Raw genomic sequence first — 11,711 nt, 5'->3', positions numbered from 1 at the left:
TGAGAAAGAAACAACATACATTTACTATAAACTAGTAAACTAGTAGAAACTTATGCGAAAAAAATGTAGATCTTCTGTAAAATGGTGAACCACTCAGTGACCGATGCTCCCCTCTGGTGGTTAATGAAGGCTTCTCACTGCAACTACAATATATGCATGTAAAATACCGTTATGCAAAGTGTCTGGAATAGTAATCTTACTAATCATTTATTTTACTATTGCGAAATCTCCCGGAGAAGTTCACTCAGAGTTGATGGAACATTTAGTTGCTACACAAAGGACATTAGGGCTGTATAATAACGTGTGTTCTTCTACCAATCAAATGACACATTAATTCGGGTTTTGTTTTTGCAACTTTTGTTGTTATAAGGATGAATTAGATTTGCCTTTCCAACATGGTAAATAAAATATTCTGCACATACCTTCAAAACCCATGTTATGGATGACAAATAATACTTACTTTTTATCAGCTGCATCTAAATGTTGCATTATGTTATTCGCATACATCTAAAAGAAAATGAATCACACAATCAACAGTTGGAGTGACACTTTCGATTGTTTTATTCATAATACTGTTGGCTGAGATCCACAGGTTATTATGATGTGGTTTACTAGGGTAACAAGAAATATGTTACCATCATTTTAACTTGGAATGTATGATGGCAGAGCACAGAAATCATTGTTAGCCCTTTAATACTCTTCTCCTTCTTCATCTTCTTCTCCCATGCTGTCAGTGCCAACCTCTTCATAATCCTTCTCCAGAGCGGCCATGTCTTCTCTGGCCTCTGAGAACTCTCCTTCCTCCATGCCCTCCCCAACATACCAGTGGACAAAGGCCCTCTTGGCGTACATCAGGTCAAACTTGTGGTCGAGACGAGCCCAGGCTTCAGCAATGGCAGTGGTGTTGCTCAGCATGCACACGGCCCTCTGGACCTTGGCCAGATCTCCTCCTGGAACCACAGTTGGTGGTTGGTAGTTGATGCCAACCTTGAAGCCTGTGGGACACCAGTCCACAAACTGGATGGTTCTCTTGGTCTTGATGGCAGCGATGGCGGAGTTGACGTCTTTAGGGACCACGTCACCTCGGTACAGCAGACAGCAGGCCATGTATTTACCATGGCGAGGATCACATTTCACCATCTGGTTGGCTGGCTCAAAGCAGGCGTTGGTGATGTCTGCAACGGACAGCTGCTCATGGTAGGCCTTTTCTGCTGAGATGACTGGAGCATAGGTGGCCAATGGGAAGTGGATACGAGGGTAGGGCACCAAGTTGGTCTGGAACTCTGTCAGGTCGACGTTCAGGGCACCATCGAAGCGAAGTGAGGCGGTGATTGAGGACACGATCTGACCAATGAGCCTGTTGAGGTTGGTGTAGGATGGACGTTCGATGTCGAGGTTCCTGCGGCAGATATCGTAGATGGCTTCATTGTCCACCATGAAGGCACAGTCCGAGTGTTCCAGGGTGGTGTGGGTGGTCAAGATGGAGTTGTAGGGCTCCACTACAGCTGTGGACACCTGGGGCGCTGGGTACACAGCAAATTCAAGTTTGGATTTCTTGCCATAATCGACAGAAAGACGCTCCATCAGCAGGGAGGTGAAACCAGAGCCGGTGCCTCCACCGAAGGAGTGGAAGATCAGGAAGCCCTGGAGGCCAGTGCACTGATCGGCCTAGAATGAGACACAAATCACAAGGAAAAAAAAATTGTGTCAATCAATAACTCCATCGATCAGTAGCAAAATAAGAAAAAGCCCCAAAAACGTACTAGAAATCATTGAAATATCTGAAAACTCATTGGAACGTTGTCCTAGACTAGGAATCTGAAAAAGGTGTGACATGGGATCAGATGCAGTGATAATGGAACTCACCAGTTTGCGAGTCCTGTCCAGCACCAGGTCAATGATCTCCTTGCCGATGGTGTAGTGGCCACGGGCGTAGTTGTTCGCTGCATCCTCCTTTCCAGTGATCAGCTGCTCGGGGTGGAAGAGCTGGCGGTAGGTTCCTGTGCGCACCTCATCTGGAAGGGGGAAAGCGCACTCAATTAACTCAATCATTAATCTAATCCATACAAAAAAAAGACTAATGGCTGCCGCCGTTTAGCTACCAAAGGACTCCTGGTTTAACGGCACCCTAATGTCTGCACGTTTTGGCTGATTGTGCGCCCAGATGGCCTTACCAATCACGGTGGGCTCCAGGTCCACGAAGATGGCCCTGGGGACATGCTTCCCGGCGCCGGTCTCGCTGAAGAAGGTGTTGAAGGAGTCGTCGCCCCCTCCAAGGGTCTTATCGCTGGGCATCTGTCCATCGGGCTGGATGCCGTGCTCCAGGCAGTACAGCTCCCAGCAGGCGTTGCCCATCTGGGCGCCGGCTTGGCCAACATGCATAGAAATACACTCACGCTGGGGAGAGAGAGACACTAGTGTCAGGTCTGATGAAATACACTTGTGCCAGCATGGGCTTTACTTTCTGGAAATGTTTGGATTATGGATTATATTGTATAAAAAAACAAATTAAATAAGGTTAAGTAAAACCTGATAATTTTTCAATGTTGCCCAAAGCCATATATTCCAAATATTAAATCGAACATCTTTGTCTGATTGGGATGGCTCCGCCCTTTTCTTTCCAGCCGCATGGTGACTTGGCACAGAAAAACTTGTACTGTACTATCAAGGATCCTGAGTTCTACTTTCACTAGCATTTTAAAGGCAAAACCACTTGACTTGGACAATATTAAAACGAGCATTGATTTGTTTAAAATGCATTTATAACTAAACAGACTGCCCTTGTCTGCAGCTCAAACCCTGCATTGGGGTGAACACCATCGCAAGGGATTTGAACAAAATAATGTAGTAAAAAGATACTGACTTTCATAAAATGACAATTTGATTGAAAAAGCATAGAAATGAGATATGCTCTAAGGGTCTACTCTATTGGGCGGAGCTGCCCTTTCCCTCCTTCTCCATCCTGCGTCTCCTCCCTCTCCTCTCTCTTTGCCCCTCTCCACCCCCCCACCAGTGCCCAACCCCTTCTCTTCACCCCCGTCCTGTCCAGCTGCATAGATTCAGTGTAACTGAGATTTCCCTTATCTCCTTCTCTAGCTCCCTCTCCCTCCCTTTTGCTCTCTTTCGCTCTCTGAGCAAAGAAAAACCCCAACAGCTGCAAAATGGCTGCCAACCGAGTCACGCTAGGCCGGGCCCTGACCACTCCTATCCTCCGGTCTGCGCTATCCATCTCTCTGCGCTATCCCCCCCCCCCCCCCCCACCCACACACCAAACTGCCAGGATTGTCCACATCCATTCAAATACTAAAGAGAGACATCTTTTCTCTCTCAAAAACAAAGACAATGTATGTTAACATCATAACTTTTTTTTTAGAATTAAGTTGTCCCATTGTTCAACTGTAAGATGGGACACGATGGAACAGTGACAAACAGACTAGTTCAGGAAGTTGGTCATGTGACCAAGATCCTCCAATACTTGGTTGGGACGCAGCTGGCAAGCTGGTCTTGTGCCATCTTTTGTAACAAAGCAACCACACCCTTCTGTCATTACATTTTAAAACGAAACAAAAATCATAGATGAACACATTTTCACAATAACATTTTTAACAACCTCTATGATGTTGCATAATTTAAGCAAAGCAATCCTTTTTATGTACATAAATATATTATAAATGTATATACATATTGTAAATATATATATGTAAGCCTATTCAATCTAACAATTCGACGACAGGGCCACCGATTTGAAAAACTCTTCTCCACGATGACAGAGAAGTGTCTGTCCACACCCACAGGCTGAGGGAGCTGAGCTCCAGAACAAAAGACAGCGGGGACAGATCCCACACTACGTCAGCGGTTACTCACCATTTTGTATGCTTGGCTTGCCCTTCGACTGACGTTGAGGATTCAGGAAGAAGGCAGAAGTGAGAAGGAAAAGGAGCGTCCGGGTTTATATCGGCAGAGGAGGAGCCAGAGGAGGGAGGTGAGGAGGAGCAGGAGGAGAAGGCAGCAGCCAGCCGCAGGGCCCCGCGGCTGGAGGGAGAGGAGGAGCCAGAGAAGGGGGATGAGTAGGAGCGGGAGGAGGGGGGTTAGGAGGAGCCAGAGGAGGAGGAGGCAGCGGCCAGCCGCAGAGCTCTACGGCGAGAGGGTGCAGCGGTCTGAACGTGAAAAGGGGGCGGTCCTTCCTAAAGGGGGCGGTCCTCCTTGGTTGTTCAGGGTAGGGTCGGAGCCAATTTGTCCATGGTCGGAGCGCAGCATCCCATTCATTTTAGATGTTGCGCTTTGACACAAGATTATCTCTTATTTAGGATTTATATACATACGCACTCATGTATGGATAATTTCGCTATGTAGATAGATGGATCGATGTATAGATAGATGTATAGATAGATAGATGTATAGATAGATAGATGTATAGATAGATAGATGTATAGATAGATGTATAGATAGATAGATAGATAGATAGATAGATAGATCGATCGATCGATCGATAGATCGATAGATAGATAGATAGATAGATAGATAGATAGATAGAACGTTAGATATTTATCGCGAAATAATCCATTCCTTTGTGCGTTCACTTTGCTTTAAGTTATTCTAAGGAGGGGAAGGCCTATCGCCGTGGATTACAGGCCGAACCTCCATGTCACTCACTGACACAACCGGCCCGATGCTGTCAACTCCCAAAGAAAATAAAACCTTATGAAGTGGTTGCTTTTCTTTATTACTATCTATGCAATTATCAATGGCATGGATGTGTGACTTGTAAAGTCAGGCAGATATTGCGCATGCCTACTATCCCGGCTCGGAAGGGGCCAGCGGACGCTTACATCCTGACTGGGTGCATTTTACCATCCGTCGCTCAAAATCTCTGAGACATCCTTACATACCCTGTGGCTTCCTGCCTTGGCTTTAAGTGTCGTTTTAATGAAGACTGTGTCTCCGTTTTCCTGAATGAGTTGTATTGCATACAAAGCAAGAGACCAGGAGCCACACACACACACACACACACACACACACACACACACACACACACACACACACACACACACACACACACACACACACACACACACACACACACACACACACACACAGTAGTCCTATTCCTAACACGCTTTGGTAGACAGTTCTTTCTCATCCAGGATGAGCACATACGTATATAGAATATATCTATAGAATTCCTACAGCTCAGTCTGTGCATGTGTCCACAACTCCAAACACAACTCTTTGTTGCTCAGTGTCTGCATAAGATGATGATTTAAGGATCAACAGACAAATAAATACCTATGACAGTAACTTTAGATTATTGAGAAGAGGTGTGATAAAGCTTTTATATCGAGCAAAGACATTTTCCAAGGGAGAAACTGTACTCTATTATGCAAAAGGTTCTTGAAATAGCTTATTTAAATAATATTTGATAATTAACTATATACAGTGTTTAATAACTGATCAGTTGGCCCTATTTCAGTGGGCCAGTCGTGGACAATAGGGTTTATATTGTTGCTGCAGGCAAGTGTGTGACAGAGCATAATAGAAAAACAACCACAGTCAGCAAGTCAGCCAGTAACCTCGCCCTATTTCCCCCCCACCCTCTTTGTTTGTCTCTCGCTCACTTAATCTCTTTTTACCCCTCCCTTCCCCTGGCCGATCCCCTTCTGTCCCTCTGTAGGGTCCGTTACTGGATGCTCTTCCGGGATACTGGGTTGATCTCTTCCCTCTCCTTCTCCATCACTATCTCTCTCCCTCTCCCCCTTATCTCTCTCCGCCTCTCTAAATCTCTGGCTCTGGCTCATGAACAGCTGAATGGTATGTTGAACGTACACAGGAGTCCTTTCATACCGGGCGTTCCATTCGGGGACATGGGGGAGGGGAACCATGGCCGTCTCCTATCGTCTCAAAACATATCTCAATATGAACACGTTTGATAATGTATTTCCCAATGATCCTCCAAAAAGAATATAACATGATTCTTTTTATTAATTTGTTTTCGTATTTATTTATTTTATTATACGTTTAAATTAAAAAGAGATAGCTCTACACCAATAATATAGAAATTTCGGACAAATTTAGACTTCAACCTCTAAATATGATGTTAATATGATGGATTACTTTAATCTACTGACGTGTCCTCGTCATTCAACACTCAACCACATTTATTGGCCACCCTCTATTTGTTAAGTAATTATTTAATTAGAAGGAACATGTTTAGAAAGACCAATTGAAGGAGTTCAGAACTCATCTCCCTCATCTTCCTCAATGCTGTCAGTGCCAACCTCTTCATAATCTTTCTCCAGAGCGGCCATGTCTTCTCTTGCCTCTGAGAACTCTCCTTCCTCCATGCCCTCCCCAACATACCAGTGGACAAAGGCCCTCTTGGCGTACATCAGGTCAAACTTGTGGTCAAGACGAGCCCAGGCTTCAGCAATGGCAGTGGTGTTGCTCAACATGCACACGGCCCTCTGGACCTTGGCCAGATCTCCTCCTGGAACCACAGTTGGTGGTTGGTAGTTGATGCCAACCTTGAAGCCTGTGGGACACCAGTCCACAAACTGGATGGATCTCTTGGTCTTGATGGCAGCGATGGCGGAGTTGACGTCTTTAGGCACCACGTCACCTCGGTACAGCAGACAGCAGGCCATGTATTTACCATGACGAGGATCACATTTCACCATCTGGTTGGCTGGCTCAAAGCAGGCGTTGGTGATCTCTGACACAGAGAGCTGCTCGTGGTAGGCCTTCTCCGAGGAGATGACTGGAGCATAGGTGGCCAATGGGAAGTGGATACGAGGGTAGGGCACCAAGTTGGTCTGGAACTCTGTCAGGTCGACGTTCAGGGCACCATCGAATCGAAGTGAGGCGGTGATTGAGGACACGATCTGACCAATGAGCCTGTTGAGGTTGGTGTAGGATGGACGTTCGATGTCGAGGTTCCTGCGGCAGATGTCAAAGATGGCTTCATTGTCCACCATGAAGGCACAGTCCGAGTGTTCCAGGGTGGTGTGGGTGGTCAAGATGGAGTTGTAGGGCTCCACTACAGCTGTGGACACCTGGGGCGCTGGGTAGATGGCAAACTCAAGCTTGGATTTCTTTCCGTAATCAACAGAAAGACGCTCCATCAGCAGGGAGGTGAAGCCAGAGCCTGTGCCTCCACCGAAGGAGTGGAAGATCAGGAAGCCCTGGAGGCCAGTGCACTGATCGGCCTATGACATGAAAGTCATAGTTGAGTTAGCACAACTGCAATTGAAAAAAAATCATGCACATTATGTAAAATGTGGCCAACTGAAAAGCTCCCAGTAGCAGATCTAACTGGCGTTTGGTCTTGTTGGTCATCATTAGGAGGAGGCTCACCAGTTTGCGAGTCCTGTCCAGCACAATGTCGATGATCTCCTTGCCGATGGTGTAGTGGCCGCGGGCGTAGTTGTTGGCTGCGTCCTCTTTCCCAGTGATAAGCTGCTCGGGGTGGAAGAGCTGGCGGTAGGTTCCTGTACGCACCTCATCTACAGAGACATTGTTTTTGTAGGCTATACAAATCTGTGTCTGCGTATTGAACACCAACAAAACTAGTTTACTGCAAATGGTAAACCTGTTTTTCTTATTTTTTAAAGTTCATACACAATTGTTTAACTAGATTACTGAAAAGTCTCAACCCAGGTGGAATACTGATTAATGCAAAAAATGGGAACAGTAATTGTATGTGCAGGTGTGCTAGACAGTTGACGAGCAGCAATGTGTGACTCACCAATCACGGTGGGCTCCAGGTCCACAAAGATGGCCCTAGGGACGTGCTTCCCGGCCGCCGTCTCGCTGAAGAAGGTGTTGAAGGAGTCGTCTGCTGAACCGATGGTCTTGCCGTTGGGAACCTGGCCGTCGGGCTGGATGCCGTGCTCCAGGCAGTACAGCTCCCAGCAGGCATTGCCAATTTGTGTCCCAGCTTGGCCCACGTGGATGGATATGCACTCACGCTACAGGGAGGGAGGGGTATAGCTCAGCTCTGCTGTTTGATCAGGGATATCCCCAATTTGAACATTAAAAAAAAGTAATGCAACGAAAGGGGTACCCTCTCAGGTTTGGGAGGTATGCGAGTGTTGATACCATTGAAATGTATCTGTATGCTTAAAATCGAATTCAAAAGGATAAACACAACTGTATCACTATTGTATGCAAATTGGATAGGCCTTGAGATAATAAATGATCATGGATATTAAATGTTTGATTGGCATACAATAGTTGCACACAGCTGCACACAGTAAGAAAGCTAGTAAGTATAGAAGCAGTAAGTATGAAGGCTGATTTCAGAAACCTACCATGATTTCTGTGGGTAGTATATGTTTCTCTTCTGTCCGATGTCCAGGTATCGGTGGGAAGATGTGTGTCAGCCAGCGGTGAGACCCAGGCTTTATATATGCTCGGTGTGAACAGTTACCCGATCCCAGAGGTAATCAGATATAATCAGAGAACACATACACCAGACAATGATCGCACCCACTCCTTGGTACACACAGTCTGAAACCAGGTCACCACCCCACTTATTGTGTGTGTGTGTGTGTGTGTGTGTGTGTGTGTGTGTGTGTGTGTGTGTGTGTGTGTGTGTGTGTGTGTGTGTGTGTGTTTGTGTGTGTGTGTGTGTGTGTGTGTGTGTGTGTGTGTGTGTGTGTGTATGCAATTGTGTGTATGCTTGGGATTGTGTGCATGTGTGCAATTGCTTGAGTTTGTGTTTCGTTTGTGCGTCTGTGAACATGAGGTTTTCAAAAGAATAGCTTCAGAGCCTTTGGTGAGAGGAGATTGTAAACCAATGTGCTTGTTTCTGATTGGCTGAAATTCTTTATTAAGTAATAAGTATTAATTCGAGCAAAGGATGGATATCTTGTGTTAGGTATGGGAAAAATATACGTTTTTGAAAGAAATATATCAACTGAAAAGTTGATATATGAAGATAAAGGCCTCATTTAATTATCAAATATATGACATATGATGTAAAGGAACCATTTATATTACGATATGTATCATACCCATTACAAGGGACCAACCCTGCATGTTGAAATTAAAAAGATTAATTTGATGCAACACTTCTTTGTGAGGGTAACATTGTCAAATACTTAGTACTGTCTCGATATTACACGTTAATAAGTAGCACAAAATGTCACATAGAACATGGTATTCATCCACAGTAAATCATGTTGCTAAAGAAGTCTTGGCTGTTTTGAAGCTTCCAACTGGATCCTACTGGTTCCACTAGATAAAAGTGCATTGTTTGCCAAACATTGAACTTTCTTCTTCCCCACATTCATATCCTTAAAGTGACAGATGTGTCTTTAGAAATCAGTACAAAGTGTTGCATATGGGACAGGATCCTGCCAGTCTATTGGTCTGCTGCCCCTTGGAGAATATAGAAACCAAATACAGGTGAATCCATGTAAAAGGTGTCTGCTCGCTGAAAGGTGAAAACACAATGCAGTCCTGATTTGCCTACTAGCGTGGTCTCATTATGAGGAACATAAAAGTCCACCACAGAAGCCCTGGTTTCAATGGCAGCCCAGAAAAGGCGTTGTCACCGACGACTCGCCCCAAGCAAGCTTGATCTTTGCAGGGCTGGCTTTAATGTGTGTTAATTTCATACGGATGCACGTTCCTCTGTATTCACACACCGTTTGAACTACCTCTGATATACACACATATCTAAATGCAAAAAATGTGGAGGAAGGGAGGGTAGCAGTCATGGAATCAAAGGGGAACAAATAACATTGTTTTCGGCTTATTGTATGTTCTTGCTGTGGCAGAATTGCGAGAGCTTCACTTCAGCACGTTGAAAACCAGTCTGACAACTTTAGAAGAACCACAAATTCTCCCTTAGGCTTTCTCCAAACTGTTTCATTACTGAATGTTTCACTCATGGTAACTCATGAATTCTAATTAGACTGTATTTATTTTTCTGGTTGATGGTCTTTTGTTGTATTGTTTACTTTCTCAGTCCCTTTCCTCCAGTAGTGTAAAAAGTGACACTCACTAAAAATGTTTAGAAATGTATTGATGGCAACCTAGGAAGTTAGTAGAACTAAGCAGTGTGACCTGAGTTAACTTACTACCTACACCTGTCTCCTATTACACTGCTACTTATTACAGAACGTTTCTGTCCTAGAGCTGAACACAGACCTTGATACTGATACAGAATATGCAAAGATGCAGGCGGCTGTGGTTGACTGTACCCTATTTCAGCATTTCTAAGCGTATTATGTAGCCTTGTTGTAATTCCAGTTTTACAGGATTGCACCTTTTATGACACTATATGTTGCCTTTTAAAACTATAAAGCAATAGCATTCATTAGAACCATCTGTAAAACACTGTATTTGAGGTATTGATGGTAAAAAAAATCAATGATCTTTTTCTTGACCAGATGATTGCTGTACAACAGGGATCCTGAAAGAGCCAAAAGCACAGCCCCTGCAAAATAACAATAAAAACAGTGCATATAGGAGCAGCAGAACGGGCCTGAGTCATGGCAGTGTCTGTGCATGCGTATTAGTCCTACTGCCACTTCCTCTTCAAACATTAACCAGATTTTGTTACCACACACACACTGAGCTAACCTTACCCTCGTGTTTATGTTTGCTTGCTGTGTGTAACAGGAGTTACGGTTTTAACAATTGGCCTATATCCCTCTACTGCAAGTCTTTAGTAATACAAGTTGCCTGTCTTCTCTCAATCATGCTGCCCTCTTTTTACTATCTTAGTGTGGCTAGAGCCTATGCATTGCATGTTCTTTCATTTCCTTCAGCTTCTTTGTTTTTATTATAACGTACAACAAATATTGTGTTGAAGGGGATATCAGGACAAAAAAAGAGAAATCTTGTCTGGATCCAATTGGAGACTCATGAAGTGAGTGTTAAAGAAACAGAAAGAACAGAGAATGAGTGACTACCAAATCGCTTTGGTGAACAAATGTTACTGTGGCAGTGTTATCCGAAATACGACGGAGGCTGGAAGGCCCCCACTCCTCATGGATTAATCAAAAGACGTGTTTGTTGCCTTTGAGTTACAAACAGCTCATTGTGTGCACTGTGCAGCTACTAGGCTTCTCTCACGCATGGAGAGAGGAATACTAGGACTATACCACAGTTATGTCTTGATAAGCCTTAACAAAGCACCACTGCACTCTAAATGGGTTTTGTATTATATATGGTGTGTTGAACAAGAGTTCAGAGAGAAAACTAATTTGCTCGAGTGGATAAATGCTCAAATGGGGATTTGAGTATTCCTTTTTTTAGGTATAGTTATTTTCAGTAACTAGCTAATATACAGAACTGATAAAGCTAGATTATATGAAGAAAATCCATATCAATAGTGAGAGAAATATAACTCCCTATCTCTTTAATGGAGAGATTCTAGAGATGACTGCAGACTGGAGGAGATAGAAAAGCAGTGCGGTGCCGACCCCCAACCCGGTATCACGCAATTGCGTGCTCCTGCGCACGAACGTTAATCTATTGAAGCGTGTTCCCGAGCACGATAGTCCGACTTTTTGCGTGTTACACAAAACGAAATGTAAACCAATGCAGTCTGAATGGGAGTGTTCTAAGACAATTAACGTGCTCCACAAAACGGTACGAGAGAGAGAGAAAGAGAGAGCGGGAGGGACAGAGAGAGAGAGAGAGCGAGAGAGAGGCTTCAGAAAGGGTGTGCGCAGATAGTACAGTGCACCCTACTTATGTTT

The 11,711-nt window shown here is 44.4% G+C and overlaps 2 protein-coding genes across 2 annotated transcripts; both read right to left on the bottom strand.

The window, feature by feature from the left end:
* Positions 1-149: 149 nt before the first annotated feature.
* Positions 150-3,971, bottom strand: LOC130372956 (tubulin alpha chain). The gene is made up of 4 exons (XM_056579119.1): positions 3,865-3,971; positions 2,175-2,397; positions 1,867-2,015; positions 150-1,668 (listed from the first exon to the last, which is right to left on the bottom strand). The coding sequence occupies exons 1-4, from the start codon at positions 3,865-3,867 to the stop codon at positions 691-693; spliced, it is 1,353 nt and encodes a 450-aa protein (XP_056435094.1). The 5' UTR covers positions 3,868-3,971; the 3' UTR covers positions 150-690.
* A 2,076-nt stretch (positions 3,972-6,047) lies between these two features.
* On the bottom strand, positions 6,048-8,348 carry LOC130372957 (tubulin alpha chain-like). Its single transcript, XM_056579121.1, has 4 exons — positions 8,307-8,348; positions 7,742-7,964; positions 7,351-7,499; positions 6,048-7,202 (listed from the first exon to the last, which is right to left on the bottom strand). Exons 1-4 carry the CDS (start codon positions 8,307-8,309, stop codon positions 6,231-6,233), a joined length of 1,347 nt encoding a protein of 448 aa, XP_056435096.1. The 5' UTR covers positions 8,310-8,348; the 3' UTR covers positions 6,048-6,230.
* Between the last annotated feature and the right edge of the window lie 3,363 nt (positions 8,349-11,711).

The sequence above is a fragment of the Gadus chalcogrammus genome, chromosome 20, assembly GCF_026213295.1.
Source record: "Gadus chalcogrammus isolate NIFS_2021 chromosome 20, NIFS_Gcha_1.0, whole genome shotgun sequence".
Taxonomy (NCBI): domain Eukaryota; kingdom Metazoa; phylum Chordata; class Actinopteri; order Gadiformes; family Gadidae; genus Gadus; species Gadus chalcogrammus.
This window is presented reverse-complemented; position numbering and strand designations above follow the sequence as displayed.